Here is a 21008-nt window from a genome sequence, read left to right on the forward strand (position 1 = left end):
AGGAGTAGTAGAGCTTTTAGAATTGTTTCTTATATATATTTTTCCATTTGATTAAGTGTATGAAGAATGAAGTTCTAAGGGGAGACAATACTCAATCTGCCTCTGTGGAGTCCATTCCAGAGGTTCTGGAAGACAGTGCTTCTATAGCAGAGCATTCAGACTCTGCATCTGTACATGACATGGATTATGTAAATCCACGAGGAGTGAGGTTTACTCAGTCCACACACAAAGAAGGTGAGTTTTACCTACAAATGTTATGCCTCTGTAATCAAATTCAACTGACAATTATATTAAGAGAGAGATCAGAGATTAATTTCTGAATTGGGTAAGAAATTATTGGCTCAAATAAGAGATTGATTACTGATTAATGGCTCAAAAATACAAATTTGTTACAAGATTAACATTGAGAATTCTGCTACTATGTTTAAAAAAAATAAACAAAACCCAGAATCTCACCAGCCATTTATATCTGTTCTCTTAAATTTTGATACGATTACTATGGTTTGTCAAAGTGTTGTGAAAGAGATTAATACCTATGTATTCACTATTCAACACTTCAGAAAAATGTTGTTCATCACAGTATTGAAACTCTGTGTGTGTCATGGAAATCATTTGCATTCAATTTATTTATTTTTCCTTTATAACCATAACTAATCCAGTATTTCTCATTATAAACTTAGTGTGTTGATTTGTTTAGCTTTTCCCTCCTTTCCATTGCAAATGTTGTAATATTTAAATGTGTATTCTCATTATTCAAGTTTCAAAATATACATCAAGATACATAAATTACCAATAAAAGCTAAATTAAGCAAATTAATTTCAACAAGTCACATAGCCCAAAATCGTGGGGATCAAGAAGATAAAGAAAATTGATGAAAAAGAAAACTGAGTGTACAAGAAAATAATTATGGCTTGAGCTGAGTACAGGAGAGAGAATGTGCTTATTCGTATGGTATTGCATGTACAGCGACTTTGAAGATTTACTTTGAAGAAAAGACTTTTAGATGCCCAGGTTTCCAAAATATGTATCTAGCTCCCTGAAATTTGATCAGACATTTGCAAGGGAATCCCAGGGAAAACACTGCACCAAGAGAAATTGCTCTTAGACAGCAATTTACATTTGCCCTGAATATGTTTGGAAACATCAGGAAAAACAGAGTTTTGCTCCCGGAAATTAATTCCCCCTATAATGGAAGAACATTTAAAAAAAAAAACAAAAAACTCTATCCATTTCTTACACAGAAGAAGCTAACATTGCTGGAACATTTGCAGCTTCCCTGGAAGTTGGCAATAATGGAGAAACATCCAAGCTGTCCAAAGTCAATTGGACAGCTAGTTGTGCCTTTTCCAAATTTTCTTTAATTTTCTTCTGTGGTAAATAGGTCAGTAACTTTCAAATAGGTGTGCGGGCACACATATACATACATGTGTATATGGGCGCGTGGCAACTTTATATCCTGCGCGCATATTATAAAATAGCCTGGCATGCATATGTATGCTCCTGATTTTACAAGTGTGCACGCAGCCATGTAATATCAGCTTTGAGCCACACAAGTAAGGGAATTTTATAACTGGTGCATGTCCCTGCCATGACCAGTTTCACCAGTTCGACCACCAGTCTACAGCTAGATCCTCCAAACCCCCCTGGTTCTTTAGCCTACATGCCCCCAGTTAACCCAGACCCCTCAAACACCTCAGAGATTCCTAGAAATAGTTCTATTCAGATTTACACCTCCTCCATAGCAGAAGTAACTTTATGCTAAACTATACCTGGGCATTCACCCAGGCACATAGATACTTGCTCACACATCTCTTGGTCCCATCCTGGAATGCCCATGTGATGCCCACTTTCAGCCCTTTTTTTCTCTGATGCAAGATATTCGCGCATTTTGACTTATGCACGCATGTGGGTGGCTTATAAAATGGGGTGAACATTTGCATGTGCTAGATGTGCGCACATCTCCTGATTTTTGGCGCAAGTCTAGCTTTTAAAATTCATCTTTAAATCTTTGCAATTGAAATTAATGCCTAGAAGAATATTTCATGGTCTCCAATATATATTTTCTAACATTTGTTAGCAGAAATGAAGTAGTCTTTTTTTTTTTTTTTTTTGAAAAATGTTATACTCATAAATTATATCTTCTTTTGGTCATTCTTCAAACTCTCAACTTTGGATTATAGGACAAAATTTTCTTTAAGCAAACACAAATTCACCTTGGATACTTCTGAAACCCGATGTTCCAAAGTTTGTAATTTTTTAGCATGGTTCAACAGTGTATTGTCATCAGCCATTAATTACCCTGAGTTTCTTTGAAGGAAGAGGACATTTTCTCAGATCATTTAGAGGGACAGTTCTCTAGAGTTTCTTTAACAAGCCAAGCTGAATCTACATTCCTCCTCCCCATCTGGCCAGCTCACTCAGACTCTCTGCTTGCCCACCATTCCTGCCTAGACTCAGGCATGATGAACCTCACTACTGATCCAAGCAATTGCAGCTTGGCTTTTGGCATCATGTCTGATCTCTAAGCAGGCATCTCATGCTCCAAATGAACAAAATCATCCCCATGTATCAAATCTGTCTGCTTGGGATCTCAGCAATAGAGGCTGACTTTGGCTTCTCACCTCTATTTACCATGGGGAGTTGCGCAGAAAATGTTTCCCCCATGAGGGGAGGGGGATGCTCTTCCTAGAATCTCCATGCCAGAAGCTCCGGTAGATACCAAACTTGGGGGTTTAAAGTTGATTCAGGCTCTGGTGAACAAACTTCACCTACCACTAAGGAGGTTTCCAAAGAATCTTTTCCTTGAATAATAAACTTGTCAATCAAGCCATTAGAGGTGATCAGAGAAGACTTGGACAGAAGGGTCTGGATTTTGCCCTTCCTTTCTACCATTATGAAAGTAAGTATGCTTCAGCTGTTGGATAGACACGATGCAGGTCTCTCTTCTGCAGCCACCATCTTGATTGACCCCATAATATTTAAATCTTAACAGTAGGTTTCAACTTCTTGCAAATGGCCAAAGTCTTGATGATCCACATTCAGTGAGCTGACTGTAGATGACTGCCCTTGAAAAGCAATCTCAGGAATTTTTATATTCTTCTTCAAAATGGAGGTCCTGTAATCTCTTCCTTTACCATTTTGCTTCACTTTCAGGTTATATCAATTTACCTCTTCTCAAATTCTTAATTCAGTGTTTTAACAGGTGTTTTCAGTTTAAATGTAAATATGAAAGTTCTGCTTATAGAGGGCAATTTTCTTTTTTTTTTTTACTTTTATTATTTTATTAACTTTACATTTTCATAAAGATATTACACAGCATTGTATCCACAATACAGTTATTTAAGGCAACATATATCTATGATATTACACATACAATCTGTGAAACCTAGAATATCATTTGTGAGTAATTAAAGAGACTGGTAGATAAATAAAAAGAGCAGAATATATCAGAAATTTAACACTACATTGTGTCTTGACCATATTTAACTATTTACCCCCACGTTTATTATCTAAAGAGAAATATGGGATTAGGAATCCAGGTATGAGTGAAGTTGTTCAGGTTGATTGAACACATACCTCATATTTTGATATAGAATTATGCAACAACAAGGAAAATGAAGAAGAAATTTAGCTCCACGTTGTGTAACTCTATCTCTCATTGTTAGAAACTCCTTTATTCTTAACTGAGTATTATAAGAAATATCTGGAAAGATCCTAATTGAGTAACCATGAAACTTAGAATTTTGATATTTAAAATACAACCTAAAAATAGAATCTCCCTCAGATGTATCTACAAATTGAACAATCAATGTAGCTCTTGTCTTTATTTCCATGTCAGACGATTTTTCTAAAAGTTCTGTCAAATTTATATCTTCTTTTTGATCTTCCTGTACGTGATCTTCTATTTCTCACAGGACAAGCAGGATGGTAGTCCTCACATATGGGTGACATCATCAGGATGGAGCCCAATCACGGAAAACTTCTGTCAAAGTTTCCAGAACTTTGACTGGCCCCTACTGGGCATGCCCAGCATGGCACTAACCCTGCAGCCAGCAGGGGTCTCCCTTCAGTCTTCTTTTTTCCGCGCAGCAGTAGCCTCGCGGTTTAGGAGCTCTGAAGAGATTCCTGACAGGAATTTTCCTCACGGAGTTAATTAAAATTAGATTGCCCCACAGGGGTCCCTCCTCTAACTTTTCTCAGGCCGTGGTACTCCGGAAAGTTTTTCACCGTTTTTCGATTACCATAGAGTTTGGCCCTCGCGGCCTACTGGCCGTCGACCGTACTGCGGCTCGATTTTTTCTATGGCCATGGCGTCGGGGTTTCGTCAGTGCCCGAACTGTACTCGCACCATGTCCATCACAGACCCTCCTGGAGTCTGTGTAATGTGTTTAGGCCGTGAGCATGATTTCCTGACTTGCACCAAATGTGCCCTCAAGACACCAAAAGGTCGCAAAGCCAGAATGGAGAAGATGGGCGGCAGATGTCTCTTCTAAGTCCCAGTTGGGTTCTCTGCCTTTCAAGGGCAAATTGCTCTTTGGCAAGGAGTTGGAGGATCTGATACAATCGCTCGGGGAGAATAAGGTACATTGCCTGCCTGAGGACAGACCGAGGTCTAGAGGCTCTTTTGTGTCCAGATCTCTGACTTCTCAGCAGCCTACCTTGTCCTTTCGTCCAAACTCCAACAGACAACAGTCCTGGCCTCAGTCCTTTCATGGCCGACGATTCGGTAAACCTGGTAATACCCAGTCCGCGCCATCCGGAAAGCCTTCACAATGATGGGCAGCTGGTCCACTCCTCGGTACCGGTGATAGGGGGCAGGCTGTCTCTATTTTACGAGGAATGGGCCAAACTCATGACAGACCAGTGGGTCCTATCTGTGATAAGACACGGCTATGTGTTAGAGTTTGCACGACGGCCAGGCCCTCAGTTTCTGGTCTCTCCCTGTGGCTATGCAACCAAGCGCCAGGCGGTAAGGGAGACTCCTTGGCATCTTCTCGATCTCTGAGCCATTATCCCTGTACCTCCGGCAGAACATCGCCGAGGTCGCTACTCCATTTACTTTGTGGTTCCCAAAAAGGAGGGAACCTTCAGGCCCATTCTCAATTTAAAGCGGGTCAACAGATGTCTTCGGATTCCACGCATGGAGATATTATGGTCGGTGATTGCTTCAGTACGGCAGGGGGAGTTTCTATCATCCTTGGATCTGACGGAGGCATATTTGCATGTCGGGATGAGAGCCGATCACCAGAAGTTCCTGCGCTTTTCCGTTCTGGGGCAGCATTACCAATTTCAGGCTATGCCTTTCAGTCTTGCCATCATGCCCAGAGTGTTTACCAAGATCATGGTGGTGGTTGCTGCACAGCTACGCAGGGAAGGATATTTGGTGCATCTGTATTTGGACGATTGGTTGATTCGTGCGAAGTCGGAGGCACTCTGCCAGGAGGTGATAGACCGGGTCCTTCAACTGCTGGGTGCACTCGGTTGGGTGGTCAACCGGTCCAAGAGTCATCTTCTTCCCTCCCAATCCCTGGAGTTTTTGGGAGCTTTGTTCGACACCCAGCAGGCAGAGTCTTCCTCACGGCGGACCGCATCATCAAATTACAAGGACAGGTAAGAGCCTTGTCCAAATATCCCCCGAAGGTTTGGAATTACTTGCAAGTTCTGGGGTCCATGACTTCGACCCTGGAGCTGGTTCCATGGGCCTTCGCTCACATGCAGCTATTGCAATCGGCCTTGCTTTCTTGCTGGAATCTGGTTTCCGAACAATTTTATTTGCTGTTACCATTGCCGGACGCAGCCAAGGCTAGTTTGGATTGGTGGCTCCGTTCGGACATAAGAACATAAGAAATTGCCATGCTGAGTCAGACTAAGGGTCCATCAAGCCCAGCATCCTGTTTCCAACAGAGGCCAAACCAGGCCACAAGAACCTGGCAATTACCCAAACACTAAGAAGATCCCATGCCACTGATGCAATTAATAGCCGTGGCTATTCCCTAAGTAAACTTGATTAATAGCCGTTAATGGACTTCTCCTTCAAGAACTTATCCAAACCTTTTTTTAACCCAGCTACACTAACTGCACTAACCACTTGAGCCGTGGAGTTCCCTTGGTTGTCCCAGACTTGGACGGTGGTGACTATGGATGCCAGTCTCTCCGGTTGGGGAGCGGTTTGTCTACGTCAATCGGTTCAAGGACAATGGTCCCAAGAGGAGTCACAATGGTCCATCAATCATCTGGAGACCAGGGCGTTGTGACTGGCATTGCAGGCCTTTCTCCCACTCATCAGGGGGAAGTCGGTCAGAATTCTATCAGACAATGCGACCAGGGTAGCCTACATCAATTGCCAGGATGGAACCAAGAGTCAGCCGGTGGCATTAGATGCTCATCTACTGCCAGCTAGGCAGAACAGTACCTGGTCAGTATTGCATCGTCCCACATAGCGGGGGTCGACAACGTTCATGCGGATTTTCTGAGCTGACATTGTCTTGATCCCGGGGAGTGGGAACTGGCTGAGGTGGCTTTTCAACTCATCTGCAACACGTGGGGAATGCCCTGCATGGATTTGATGGCGACATTCCGGAATTCCAAAGCCCCACGATTCTTTGCTCGCCGCAGGGACACAAGTGCGGAAGGCGTAGAAGCTCTAGTACTTCCCTGGCCGATGGGGGTATTGCTGTATGTCTTCCCGCCTTGGCCTCTAATCGGAAAGGTACTCCGAAGAATAGAGCTGCACCCGTTCGAAGTGATCCTAGTGGCTCCCGAGTGGCTCCGTCGTCCATGGTTTGCAGATCTGGTCAATCTCACCGTGCAGGTTCCTCTGCGGTTTCCGGATCTTCCGGACCTGCTTCATCAGGGTCTGTTTCGACCAGGTCGATCGCTTTTGTCTAGCAGCAAGGCTTTTGAGAGGTGGCGTCTGAAGAGCAAGGGCTATTCCGACATGGTGGTATCAATGCTCTTGAGTTCACGTAAGGCTTCTACGTCTCTGTCTTATGTACGTGTACGGAAGGTGGTTAAGAATTGGTGCATGGATAGGGAGATTCTGCCTACATGAGCGTCCAAGCCAGATATTTTGTGTTTCCTTCAAGCTGGCTTGGCTAAGGGGTTATCGTGTAGTTCCTTGCAGGTACAGGTTGCAGTGCTAGGTTGTTTACACAGCAACATTTAGGGAGTTCCATTAGCTGTGCATCTGGATGTTTCTCATTTTCGCGGAGCAAAGCATTTGCATTCATATAGAAACATAGAAACATAGAAATGACGGCAGAAGAAGACCAAATGGCCCATCCAGTCTGCCCAGCAAGCTTCCCTCATTTCTTCTCTCATACTTATCTGTTTCTCTTAGCTCTTGGTTCTAATTCCCTTCCACCCCCACCATTAATGTAGAGAGCGGTGATGGAGCTGCATCCAAGTGAAATATCTAGCTTGAGTAGTTAGAGGTAGTAGGGGTAGTAACCGCCGCAATAAGCAAGCTACACCCATGCTTATTTGTTTTTACCCAGATTATGTTATACAGCCCTTATTGGTTGTTTATCTTCTCCCCTGCCGTTGAAGCAGGGAGCTATGCTGGATATGCGTGAGGTATCAGTTTTTTTCTTCTCCCCTGCCGTTGAAGCAGAGAGCTATGCTGGATATGCATTGAAAGTGAAGTATCAGGCACATTTGGTTTGGGGTAGTAACCGCCGTAACAAGCCAGCTACTCCCCGCTTTGTGAGTGTGAATCCTTTTTTCTTCTCCCCTGCCGTTTAAGCAGAGAGCTCTGCTGGATGTGTGAAGTAACAGTTTTTCTTTTCCCCTGCTGTTGAAGCAGAGAAACTATGCTGGATATGCATTGAAGTGAAGTATAAGAATGGAGTGATCAAGCTAGTTGAAAGGCATCAGGAATAGAGGAAGGTGGAGGTAGTAATTTGGATATTTGGTTTGGGGTAGTAACCGCCGTAACAAGCCAGCTACTCCCGTCTTTGTGAGTGCAAATCCTTTTTTCCACATTTCCTCTTGCTGTTGAAGCTTAGAGTGATGTTGGAGTCACAGTAACCATGTGTATGTTTATTGAATAAGGGTATTGTCTCCAGGCAGTAGCCATCATTCTGGCGAGTCACCCACTCTTCATTGGTGGCCTCTTGACTTTATGGATCCACAGTGTTTATCCCACGCCCCTTTGAAGTCCTTCACAGTTCTGGTCTTCACCACTTCCTCCGGAAGGGCATTCCAGGCATCCACCACCCTCTCCGTGAAGAAATACTTCCTGACATTGGTTCTGAATCTTCCTCCCTGGAGCTTCAAATCGTGACCCCTGGTTCTGCTGATTTTTTTTCTTATGGTAAAGGTTTGTCGTTGCCTTTGGATCATTAAAACCTTTCAAGTATCTGAAAGTCTGTATCATATCACCTCTGCTCCTCCTTTCCTCCAGGGTGTACATATTTAGATTCTTCAATCTCTCCTCGTACGTCATGCGATGAAGATCCTCCACCTTCCTGGTCGCCCTTCTCTGTACCGCTTCCATCTTGTCTTTGTCTTTTTGTAGATACGGTCTCCAGAACTGAACACAGTACTCCAGGTGAGGCCTCACATTCACCTGTGAGATCTCCTTCTCCATCTTGGAATTTGACTTTGGTACTTTCGGCCTTGTGTACTGCGCCGTTTGAACCTTTAAAAAGGGCAAAGTTGAAGAATCTCACGTTGAAAGTAGTGTTTTTGGTGGCAATTTCATCCGCTCGACGGGTGTCTGAGCTTCAGGCTTTGTCATGCCGGGAACCCTTTCTGAGGATTTCGGATTCTGGTGTATCCTTGCGAACAATCCCTTCCTTCCTTCCGAAGGTAGTCTCCTCCTTTCATTTGAATCAATCGGTGGAGCTTCCCTTTTTTTCGGACTTGGATAGGGCAGATCCTCTTTACAGAGACTTAAAGAAATTGGATTTTCAACGGTCTTTGCTGCGTTATCTGGAGATTACTAATGGTTTTCTAGTCTCGGATCATCTCTTTGTACTCTGGAGTGGCCCTAAAAGAGGTAACGTAGCATCAAAGGCCACTATCGCCCGATGGTTGAAGGAGGCATTCCATTCAGCATACTTGATGAAGGGCAAATCCTTGCCTGTTGGGCTGCGGGCACATTCCACTCGTGCTCAAGCGGCGTCGTGGGCAGAATGTCAGCAAATTTCGCCACAGGAGATTTGCAGAGCGGCTTCCTGGAAATCGTTACATACCTTTGCCAGATACTATTGGTTGAATGTCCAGGACCCAGGTGCGGGTGGATTTGGAGAAGGTGTTCTGAGAGCGGGCCTCTCCGGATCCCATCCCAGGTAAGGTAGCTCTGGTACATCCCAGGAGACTGGACTAATCCGGGTACATACAGGGAAAGGAAAATTAGTTTCTTACCTGATAATTTTTGTTCCTGCATTACCATGGATCAGTCCAGAGTCCCACCCATTTGGCGTTCGCAGGTCATGGAGAGTCCGCTCGTTTCAGTTGTTATCTTTAATTGGAGATGCAGATCTTTGGTTTCCCGTATCTTACGGGTTCTGTTCCCACTTGGGGGTTAGTGATCCAGGTTAAGTTGTTAGGTTACTGTATATAGTTAGTTTGGTTTTGTACCATTCTGCTTTGTGACTGAGTAATACTGACGGACTGTAGGTGGCATCCTGGTATTTATGGCAGAGTCCATCAAAATTTCTCTGTCTCCATCTGCTGGAGGGGAGGCAAAACCCAGGAGTCTGGACTGATCCGTGGTACTACAGGAACGAAAATTATCAGGTAAGAAACTAATTTTCCTGTACATGCAAAGTACCATTCATGACAGGCAATTACAGAAAATAAGAAGTGAATAAAATAAAACATGAAAAAAACTTAAACATGAAGGAACAGTCCATAAATGGGGAGATGGATGATATCTGATTAGTAAGTAAGTACAATATAGTATAATCGATACATCCTTCAAAAAAGAAAAAAAATACTGCTCTTTCTCTTACCTTACTTTATCATCCAAAAATCTTTTTCATTGAGCAGGTTCATAGAAAATTAATTTGTTCCCCTGGTAAATTATAATACATTTACAGGAGAACTTGAGGAAGAAAGAGGCCCCCAGTTCAAGAAATTGAGATTTTAATTGAAGGAAAGATTTCCTCTTATCCTGGGTCTACTCAGAAAGATTAGGAAAAACATTAACTTTCCTTCCATGAAAGGGGGATGATCTATTATGAAAAAACAACTTTAAAATTAAATCCCTACCCATTTCTAGAGCAAAAGTGACAATTTCTTTTGACAAAATATCTTCCTGGGAGTTTTCTAATAATGCTGAAACATCTAACCCAGGGGTCGGGAACCCATGGCTCGCGAGCCAGATATGGCTCTTTTGAGGGCTGCATCTGGCTCGCGGACAAATGTCGCCACACTTTGCGGTTCCCCGCTGACCCAGCTGCTCCCCGGTCCTCCGCCGCCCGGGCTTAAAATGCTGTCAGCCCGGGCGGAACGCGGCAGGACTGCTGGAGTCAGCGGCACCGGCGTGCTCTCTTCTCCCCCCCCCCCCCCCCCCGCGGCCCGGAAGAGGAAGTGGAGAGCATCGGGTGCCTGCGCGGGAAGAAGAGACCAGTGTGGTCTCTTCTTCCCGCGCAGGCACCCGATGCTCTCCACTTCCTCTTCCGGGCCGCGGGGGGGGGGGGGGGGGAGGAGAAGAGAGAGTCAGCGGCACGACTGGAGTCAGCCGGGTGCCTGCGCGGGAGTCATCGGGGGTCAGCCGGCTGCCAGCGCTGGAGTCATCGGGTGCCTGCGCGGGAGTCTTCCCGCGCAGGCACACGATGCTCACCACTTCCTCTACCGGGCCGCAGGAAGAAGAGAGCACGCCGGTGCGCTCTCTTCTTCCCGCGGCCCGGAAGAGGAAGTGGTGAGCATCGGGTGCCTGCACGGGAAGAAGAGGCCACGCTAATGTCCGACGGGAAGAAGACTGCAGCGCGGCTCGGAGGAAAATTAAGAGTTTCAACCGCGACCGATGGGACTCCGCCTTCGCCTCCTCGAGGGCTGAAAATGAAGGAGGTTAGCGTTGGGAGGAGGCTGCTGCTGCCGCGAGTTCCCGGGGTGGGGGTGGGGGAGAGAGAGAGTGAATGAGCGAGCAAGCATGTGTGTTTGAGATCCTGTGTGTGTGAGTGAGAGATTGCATGTATGTGAATGATTGAGAGCCTGTACATGTGAAAGAGAGTATGTCTGTGATTGAGAGCCTGCCTGTGAGAGAGAGAGCATGAATGTAAGTTTACCATTGGGAACCTGTATGTGTAAGTTTGTGATTGAAAACCTGTTTGTGTGAAAGAGTATGTGTGTATGATTGAGATCCTTTGTGTGTGAGAGAAATCATGTGTATGTATGATTAAGAGCCTGTGTGTACAAGTAAGATAGATATCATGTGTGTCTGTGTCTGATTGACAGCTGGTTTAGGTGATGGAGTATGTGATTGAGAGCCTGTGTTTCAATGAGAGAGAGAGACCATGTGTGTCTGTGTGTGATTGAGAGCTGATTTAGGTGAGGGAGCATGTGAGTATGTGATTGAGAGCCTGTGTGTAAATGAGAGAAAGAGAGGACATGTTTGTAAGCATGTGAATGAGAGTCTGTGTGTGAGAGAAAAAGACAGCATGTATTTATGTGATTGAAAGCCTGTGTGTGTCTGTAAGCGTGAAAAGATAGACAGCATATGTGTAAATGTGTAATTAAGAGCTTATATGAGAGAGAAAAAACATGTGTATATGTGAGTACTGAGAGCATGTGTGTATAGGTGTGTCATTGAGAGCCAGTGTGAGAGAGAGTGCTGGTATGTGACTGAGAGAGGAGAAAGTTCCAAGCAAACCACCCCACCTCCTGCTAATTCAGAACAATCTCAGGACACCTGGATATCAAACGTTCCCAGGTATGCAGAGCAAAAAAATTTTTGTATCCTTATTATTTTTCATTACTGGATCTTTGTGTCTGCTATTTTGAAATATTTTGTTGGTATCTGGAAATGTTTTGTATGAGTTTTTAATTATTGGATATTCCACTCATCAGCTGTTTCGAAATATGTTCTTTTTGTTAGTACAGTTTTACTGCTGATGATTTTATATTTCTTGATTTGTTTTATAAGGATGGGTGATGTTTCTTTTTTCCTTTGTTACACTGCATACAGAGACTCTGGCTTGTTGCAGTTTCCAATTCAGTTTTTTCTGCATGCTTCTTGTTATGCGTTTTGGTCTCTTTATTCTATGTTAGGTGAGGGACAGCACGTGATTCAGGTGAGGTTTTCTGCTGGCGTGTTGTTTCTGTGTAGGACTCTATAGCAGCCTGACTTAGTTCGTTTTCCTAATAGGAGATGTATTGGTGTCTTAAGGCCTGGTGTAATATTTTCAGAGACTTATTGTACATTAAAAGTGTGATCTTACATAAAATGCACATATTTACTTGTATTTAGTTTTAAACATATTGTATGGCTCTCATGGAATTACATTTTAAAATATGTGGCGTTTATGGCTCTCTCAGCCAAAAAGGTTCCTGACCCCTGATCTAACCTATGAGAAGAAGTCAAAACATCTAACTCTCCTTCTTGAGATACAGCAGTATGTTTCTGAGAGGAAATATAATACACAGTGGGGTAGATTTTTAAAGAAGCATGCGTCCATGTGAGCGTGCTACCCGGCGCGCACACATGGATGCGCCATTTTTATAACATGTGCGTGCTGGATTTTGTAATTCGCGCATGCAGGGGGGGTAGATTAAAGCAAATTTTGTGCGGCGACGCATCCCGGCCTTCCCCAGTTCCCTCCCAGACCGCTTCAATTAAGGAGTGGACTGGGAGGGAATTTCCCTACCCTAACCTCCCTTCCCTTCCCCTCTCCTCTCCTCCCCACCCCCTAAACCCTTTCTCCTACCCTTTTTTTTTTTTAAATTTTATTTCGTTGATTCTCTGTTGGAGCAGTAGCAACTTGGACACGCCGGCAGTCCCTTCCCCGGTACAGTGGCAAATGGCTGCTATACCGGCTGCCTCCAGCTGCTCCCCTCCCTGCCCCCTGGACCGCCCCTTTATCTGGGCCCGGCACTTTGGTACGTAACGGGGGTTATGCACATGACCGGGCCCCTTTGAAGATGCTCGCAAGGCCCAGCCATGTGCATATCCCCCGTTTTTTACATGCATGGGGGATTAAAAATCAGGCCGTTTATGAATAGGAGTCATATTCTGAGGCAAAATTTTTAGAACCTCAGAAAAATATTGTTTAACCATTTCATATGGCGCGACAAACAAACTTTTAGGAAAATTTAGAAAGCACAAATTTCTATATCTAGTAAAATTTTAAACATCGCCACTGAAGCACAGAGACAGATAATTATCACATTTTCAAGAGAGTGACTATCAGAAACCTGAGTAGAGAGGGAACTCAATAGGGAGATGTGGCTGTCCAATAAGGATTGATGATAATCAATTTGGGCAGATGCATCAGCTGAAAAATACCCTCAAATACCCTCTAACTGCTGTAATGAAGAAGCAAGGTCATTTAAAGAAATATTTTGAGAGGAAATATTTGCACTCCTCTGAGGGTCAGAAAAAAATAACATGAGACAAAATCACTGACATTGGTCGAGATAGTGAGGAAACAGGCGACAAAATGTCACTTTCAGAGATTTTGGCCTCTCTGTTCAGATGCTGCTATACCGCTATATATACTGCTATAATAGGAGAGGATGGTGTTCTTCCCTCTACCACTTCCAGAGGGGACCTAATACTCAGTCTCTCCTGAGCCCAATCTCTCCTCTGCCCCTGAAAAACAAAGAGGGGCCAAAAGAAGAGAATCCACAGGGGATTCAACAATAATAAGCGGTTGAGAAGGAGGATTACGATACTCTGGGCTTAAGAGACACACACTACTTGGAGGAGACACGTACCTTCAAGAGCATCCCCGATACAGCTGGTGGATGGATTAACCCAAGAATCGAGAGTTCCAGAAGCAGCAATTGCTGCAGCAGATGACATGTTCTGGCCTTTCCTTTTCTTGCCCACAAGGGAGGTCAAACACAGACACTTACTTAATCCAGGAGGAAGGAATCAGCCTGCCAGAGTCTAATACCTGCTAGATCCCCGTGGGGCTCCCCTAGGGGTTCGCAAGTAGCAGGTTCCTTATACACGCTCCTTGGGCAACGCGCCGACAGTAGCGCGCCATAGACCTGCCAGTTCTTATGCAGTCAGACGCTGTGGTGACATTGGCGAGGAGGAGTCAGCAACATTCCCTGCACCCACCCGAGTTCAGCCATCTGAATGAGGGCAGTATCTCACCTCCTCGGGTCTCCCCTAGAGAGCAGATTTTAAAGCAGGAGTTCTTTCCAATATCTGCTGATATGAAAAATAAGCAAAGGTAAAAAGTATGGCGGGGTCCTAGTAAAGCATCTATTCATAGTTGGTGGTATATCCCTTGGGAGAACTCTTCACTGAGTTACAATGGGGCCAGAATCCAGTATCAAAAAGCCATATAAAGAATTATTACAACTTGATATTTGTTTTCTGTTTCATTTTTCTCAGGAGCAGCTCTGGTTCCATATGGGTTGCCTTGTATTCGAGAACTGTTCCGCTTCCTCATTTCCCTCATCAACCCTCATGACAGACACAATTCTGAAGTGATGATCCACATGGGGCTACAGTTGATCACTGTGGCACTGGAGTCAGCTCCAATTGCCAATTACCTTTCTCTTCTTGGACTTGTGAGGGATGAACTCTGTCGACACCTCTTCCAAGTAAGCCCTATATAATGCATACAAATTCAAGATGGAAGTAAATGGAACCCAAAAACAGACAATTGGTCAGTGAATTCCCTTTGGTTGTGTTTGGGTATGAAATACACATTTCAGAGCAAGTACTACATCAGGCTGCATCAGACATAACACCTGATAATTATTGTAAATTATGCATTGCACACATTGATGTGACACATGCTAAATCTGATGTGACAGAAAATATTAGTCAGTACCACCAAAGAAGCATCCAGACCTGCCAGCACTCTGACTGAAGAAATGTATAAGTAAGATAAGACTACCCTATTGAACAGATTAAATGAGTAACAGTGAATTGACAAGATGGCAACACGTTTATGGTGGAGGTCTCTCAGGTATTAAATATGGCTTTAAAATTACAAATGTGAAAGACATTGGTACCTGGAATAGACTATATGAGTTGTAGACAGTAGTTTTCTTTTTCATGGTTATTGATTTCTTTCCTCCAGCTATTAAGTGTTGAGCGGTTGAATTTGTATGCAGCTTCTCTCCAGGCCTGCTTCCTATTGTTTGAAAGCATGAGGGAACATCTAAAGTTTCAGCTGGAGGTAAGTTCTGAGTTTGTATGACTTATTTGGCCTTTTTGAAGGATATTCAATAACGGGGGGATTGTAAATCCCCGGCACGCACAAACCCCGGCAGATATGCGTGGAAGAGCTGGGGTTTAGAAAAGGGGTGGGGCGGGGGCCAGCGCAAAAAACTTACTACTGCTCCAAAGGAGCAGGTAAGTTCTTCAACAAAAAAAATTAGGATAGATAGGTAGGGTTTGGGGTCAGGGAGGAGAGGGGAAAAGGGAGGAAGGTGAGGTAGGGGGTTAGGGAAGTTCCCTTCCAATCCGCTCCTTTATTGGAGCACACATGGAGCACGCAGGGAGGGAACTGGGGATGTCCCGATTGTGTGGCCACATGCTTTTTAAGAAACCCCCCCCCCCCCTTATGTGCCTCACATGCGCACGCTGAAATAAAATCGGGCACATGAATGGTTTTATGACAACTAACATCAGGTTTTATGACAACTAACATCAGGTTTTATGACAACTAACCATCTTTGTCTCAAAATTTTCTGCATCTCGAGAGTACCATCTACCTCGGACCACCATTCTTTAGTTAGCTGCTGATCTTCCAAATCATTTTTTTCTTTATGCTAGTACTTTTCCTAGTCAAACCTTTTAATCAATTCATAAATTATTTTTTTGTGTTTCTGCATTGGTCTTTTTGGAGTCTTCCAAACCACATTAAACTAAGTCCACAAATTTGACATTTTCCTTCTCCTTTCTTTCTTTCTTTCTTTCTGTGGATATTAGTTGTCCTCCCAACTTCAACGTCTCCCTCTTTCTATATACACATCCAAAACACGGCTAAAAAGTGTAATCAATCCTTTCCTTTCTGAACACACTACCAAAAACTCTTATCCACATTCTCATCACCTTCCAATTAGATTACTGCAATCTGCTCTTCACAGGCCTCCCACTGAACTCTTTGCACTACAATCTATTCAAAATTCATCTGCATGACTTCCACCAATATCACTACACACACATAACCCCTCTTTTCAATCTATTTATTTATTTATTTATTTAAACCATTTCTATACTGTCTTTAACAATACAGGATTGACCAAAATGGTTTACAATAATTTCAAAAAATAAGCAGTAATTATAAATATGCTATAAAAATAAAATATAAATAAAACAGAACAAATAAAACGGTAAAATAACATAAAGACAGTAGGAGAGAAATAGTTTATATATTTTATTCTCTATACTTGTATAATACTATATTCCCTATACTTAAAATACCAAATATCAAGAACCAGCCATTGACTTCTTATCCACTTCTGCATACAGTTCAATCTTTTTACTCATCTACAAGAGCCTTTACTTTACAGCTCCTCACTATCTCTCCTCTTATCTCCTTATGCTCCTTCTGGGCAAATCACGCTTATCTGTATACCTTTTACCTCCATCACCATCTTCATACAGGTTCTATCTACCTTTCTGCTCCATATGTCTGAAATAGACTTCCTGAGTTAGTACGTCATGCTCCCACTCTGGCCTTATTCAAATGCAATCTAAAATCCCATCATGTTGACCCTGCTTCTAAATTGTAAATTCTGGTTCTCCTGCTCATACCCTTGTTAATTTTAAACATTTTCTATAACAAATGAAACTCCCTAAATCTCTTATTTGTCCTTTTGTCTGTTCTTGAATAGATTATAAAATCTGATATGTATGTGTATATATTGGTGTGTATAACTAGTAGCACTATGGAAATGATAATTAGTAGTAAGTTTTTTTTTGGAGATAGTGACAGTTCAGGCCAGTAGCTTCAAAAGTGGTACCCAGTATGGTGGAAAGATGTGAAAATCCCAGGTCTGGCCAGTGACCCAAGATGATCTCTCGTGTCATCTGTAACTCGAGATAACATGTTATGCTCACAAGAGTGGAGGCTCAAGAGGAGGAAGAGATTTACTTACAGTACAAGTTAAACATAGAAGAATTCTAAAACAAAAACCTAGCTGTATCCAAGCACTAGCTAATGCAGATGCAGTTCCTTCCATATCCTGTTAGCCCAAATGAAAACAAATTGTTTTTTCTCTGTTCAAGATTTCAGCAACAGAAATTGCAAAATACCTCTTCATTAGTAGCCTGGCTCAATAGAGTTATCACAGTCTATAAAGCTTTTCTTTTGACTTGGCTCTCCCTGCAGTTCTTGGTCAATACAGGGGTTAGAAATGCCAGGTTCTAACCCCTGTATTGACCAAGAACCTTCCGGCAGAGCACATTTCTTCCCCTCGGGTAGCTTGCAGCCTACATCTTTCCAGGCTGACGCTCTCCACTAGAAATCTGTTCCAGACAGGCTCTAGCAAAAATTTGTAAGAGGTTTGTTCACTGCAGTTTAGTCACTCTCTCAGATTTCCCAGAGTGACTCAGCAAAACTGTGGCCTGTCTATTAACAGATCCTCAGGCTCCTAAACATGGATCTTCCAGTCGGGAGGTATAATCCTTCACAGATATACCTCATGGGTCATCATGAAGACTCCTGATGTCTCAAGTCAAACCACAGTGTTATTGGATGCAATATCTGATCAAGTGTTGCCTTCAGCCCATAGCAGCCTAGAAAGAAAAAGCTTCATGCTTACTTAACCAAAAAGGGTAAACCTAAGTCAATGTGTTAAAAGTGGCTTTGATATATGTTCTAAACAATTATAAATAAAGAATTACAACACAAAAATTAAAAAAGGATAAGCTTAGCTTAGTTCCAAGCTAGTCTCATAGCCTTAGAGAAATACCATAGGATTCATAGAAAGTTCAGCTGGTGAGATAGCCCCATCTAAATATTCCTTAATTGCTTCAACAACACTCACAGGACAACTCACAGTAGAAAAGCATAAGACCTTGACCTGAGAGGTGTCAGTGTCCCAGTGCTTGGCCCTCAAAGCTCAGACATCTTCCAAGTATCTCATGTTTTGAGAGAGCCATACCTGGGAGTTCATTTGGCTTCCCAAGTTGGACTTTAGCCACCACAGACTCTAAATGACAATAAAACACATTTTCTGGAACTCATCCTTTAAGCACACTGCATTACCATGAGCCACCTATGAAGCAATACCTGGTTTTCTTTCAGGAACAGGGCTGTAAAGATAAAGCCAGGGCTTCTGATTTTCCTTTTTTTAGTTCAGTCTTTTTATTGAAAACCTTTTACAGTATAAAAGAGAAAAGAGAACATTACAATGTATTGAAAAAGTAAACACAACACAGAGTATCATCCGACAGCTTGTTTATTTTATTTTATTTATTTATTTATTTATTTATTTAAATGATTTTATATACAGTCCATATTTACATCACAACAGCTAACAGTCAAAATAAAAAGAGAGACCATAAAATACAACATTGAAAAAATACCTCTCAAACTCAAGCAGTCCCTCAGCTTTGTCAGTACTTCTCTGAGGCTTTGGCTAAATTTTCAGATCTTGATCAGAAGATTGAAGTTCTAGAATCGCAAGTAACATCATTCTCTGCCACAATCAGTACATTACAGCTTAATGCCACAGCTGCAATTAAAGATAATTTGAGGCTACATTTTAAATAAGAACTCTGTGAGAATAAGATTTCATCTAAAAATCTTCATCTTTTACATTTTCCCAATTTTATTTCAGGTTTAGAATTATTAAAAAAAAATGCATAGAAATATTGCAATTCTCGCCTGATAATTTTTTGCTTTCTAAATGCTATTGTATGCCAAGCTTCAGTAAAATTTATAGTATAGGTGAAGGGTCTGCTGTGTTGGCTCCTTTTGACAGTTCTGATATGTTTAATTTTCTTCAATCTTCAGATATTTTTTCTACACGTGCCACTCTTATTGTTTGCATTGGATTCTGAAAGAGATATTGTATTTCAACAGTTTTTCAACTATAAAAATGCCTTATTTTGTGGTCATAAGGTGTCAATCTTTCCTGACATCTGTAGGGAGACTTAAGGAAGAAGTTTTTGTCATTTAAACAGTGTGTTCTAGATATGGGAGCTTCTTTCTGTTTGAAATTTCCTTGCAAGTGCAAAATAGTTTTTCAGAAAAATTAATGTATTTTCTTTTATCCTCTTCATGTGGAGACCTTTGTGAGGTCTCATGGCTGGGGTGGTAGAGCCTGTCCCTCACCCTCAGCTGGGCCTATTCCAGGTATTTTCTTATACTGAAGAGAAGCGGGGGCTTGTGCCCCATTCTTGACCTCAGGGCGTTGAACAAGTTTATCTTAAAAGTTCAGGATGGTCTCTTTGGATATGCTGATACCTCTCCTTAGAAGAGGAAACTGGCTCTGCTCCCTCGATCTCAAGGAGACTTATGCTCACATCACAGTCTTCCCTGGCCACAGGAAATATCTCTGTTTCATGGTGGGGAAGGCTCGCTATTAGTACAAGGTCTTGTCTTTCAGGCTGGCTTCAACCCCTCATGTCTTCACCAAATATCTAGTGGTGGTGGCGGCGTACCTCCAACATCGTGCTGTATATGTCTTCCCGTACTAGATGACTGGTTGATCAAGAGCAACTCCCGCCCAGAGGCCCTGAGTGCTCTGGTTCTAACAGTGCAAATGCTGCAGTCTTTGGAGTTTGTGATCAACTACCCCAAGTCTCTACTCTGCCTGTCTCCTCAGCTGGACTTTATAGGGGCCAGGCTGGACATGGTGCAAGTCAAAGCATTTTTGCCATGCAACCGGGCCCTTTCCCTCATCTTGCTGGCAATCTTTCTGCACAGCATACAGCATGTGATTGCCCACCTCCTGCTCTGCTTGTTAGGCCACATGGTGGCCTCGGTCCATGTTAACCCCTCTCGCCTGCTTGCATATCAGTGGGGCACAGTGGCAACAGGCCTCTCAAGACCTCTCTCTGTCACTGAGCCTTTGAGGAGTCCCTGTCCTGGTAGGGGAACATCTCCAACCTCCAGCAGGGAGTTCCCTTCCAGACGACACCGCCTCAAGTGCTACTCACAACCGATGCGTCTCCTCAGGGCTGGGGAGCCCACATGGACGGCTTTCACACATAGGGTCTCTGGACCACCTGTGAAGCTCGCTACCAAATAAACTTCCTGAAGCTTTGGGCGATTCTCTATACTCTTTGGACGTTCAGGGACCAGTTGTCCCACAAGGAAGTCCTGATCAGGACGGACAACAGGTAGCAATGTGGTATATCAACAAACAGGGAGGCACAGGGTAGTTCTTCCTCTGTTTTGAGGCGGTGCAGGTGTGGTCCTGGGCTCTATCACAGGGGATTTCACTCCGGCGACATACCTGCCTGGGATGCTAAATGTGCTAGCGGACCTGCTGAGCTGCTCCTTTCAGCCACACGAGTGGTCCTTCAATCTCCGGGTGGCGGACAGAATCTTCTATCAGTGGAGTACCCCACATGGATCTCTCCGCCTGCCTGTACAACCACAAGGTGAGCAGTTTCTGCTCCCTGTCACCAAGGTGTGGACGTCTGGCCTGCGACACCTTCTCCCTTCACTGGTGGAAGGGTCTGCTGTATGCATACCCTCCTAGGACAGACCTATTAGTAAAAATTTGTAACCTATCATTAAAGTCATCCATTGTACCTGAAGACTGGAGGGTGGCTAATGTAACCCCAATATTTAAGAAGGGCTCCAGGGGCGATCCGGGAAACTACAGATCAGTTAGCCTGACTTCAGTGCCAGGAAAAATAGTGGAAAGTATTCTAAATATCAAAATCACAGACATGGTTTAATGGAACAAA

The 21008-nt window shown here is 43.3% G+C and overlaps 1 protein-coding gene across 5 annotated transcripts in view; it reads left to right on the forward strand.

Moving 5' to 3' along the window:
- The window catches only part of GBF1 (golgi brefeldin A resistant guanine nucleotide exchange factor 1), a 739811-nt gene that overhangs the window by 417465 nt on the left and 301338 nt on the right, over positions 1 to 21008 (forward strand). For all 5 annotated transcript variants that reach the window (XM_029609015.1, XM_029609018.1, XM_029609019.1 and 2 more), the window contains 3 exons: positions 57 to 234; positions 14517 to 14728; positions 15214 to 15312. In XM_029609015.1, coding sequence (XP_029464875.1) covers positions 57 to 234; positions 14517 to 14728; positions 15214 to 15312 — 489 coding nt within the window. The remainder of the gene's footprint in view (positions 1 to 56; positions 235 to 14516; positions 14729 to 15213; positions 15313 to 21008) is intronic.

The sequence above is a fragment of the Rhinatrema bivittatum genome, chromosome 7 (assembly GCF_901001135.1).
Source record: "Rhinatrema bivittatum chromosome 7, aRhiBiv1.1, whole genome shotgun sequence".
NCBI lineage: Eukaryota > Metazoa > Chordata > Amphibia > Gymnophiona > Rhinatrematidae > Rhinatrema > Rhinatrema bivittatum.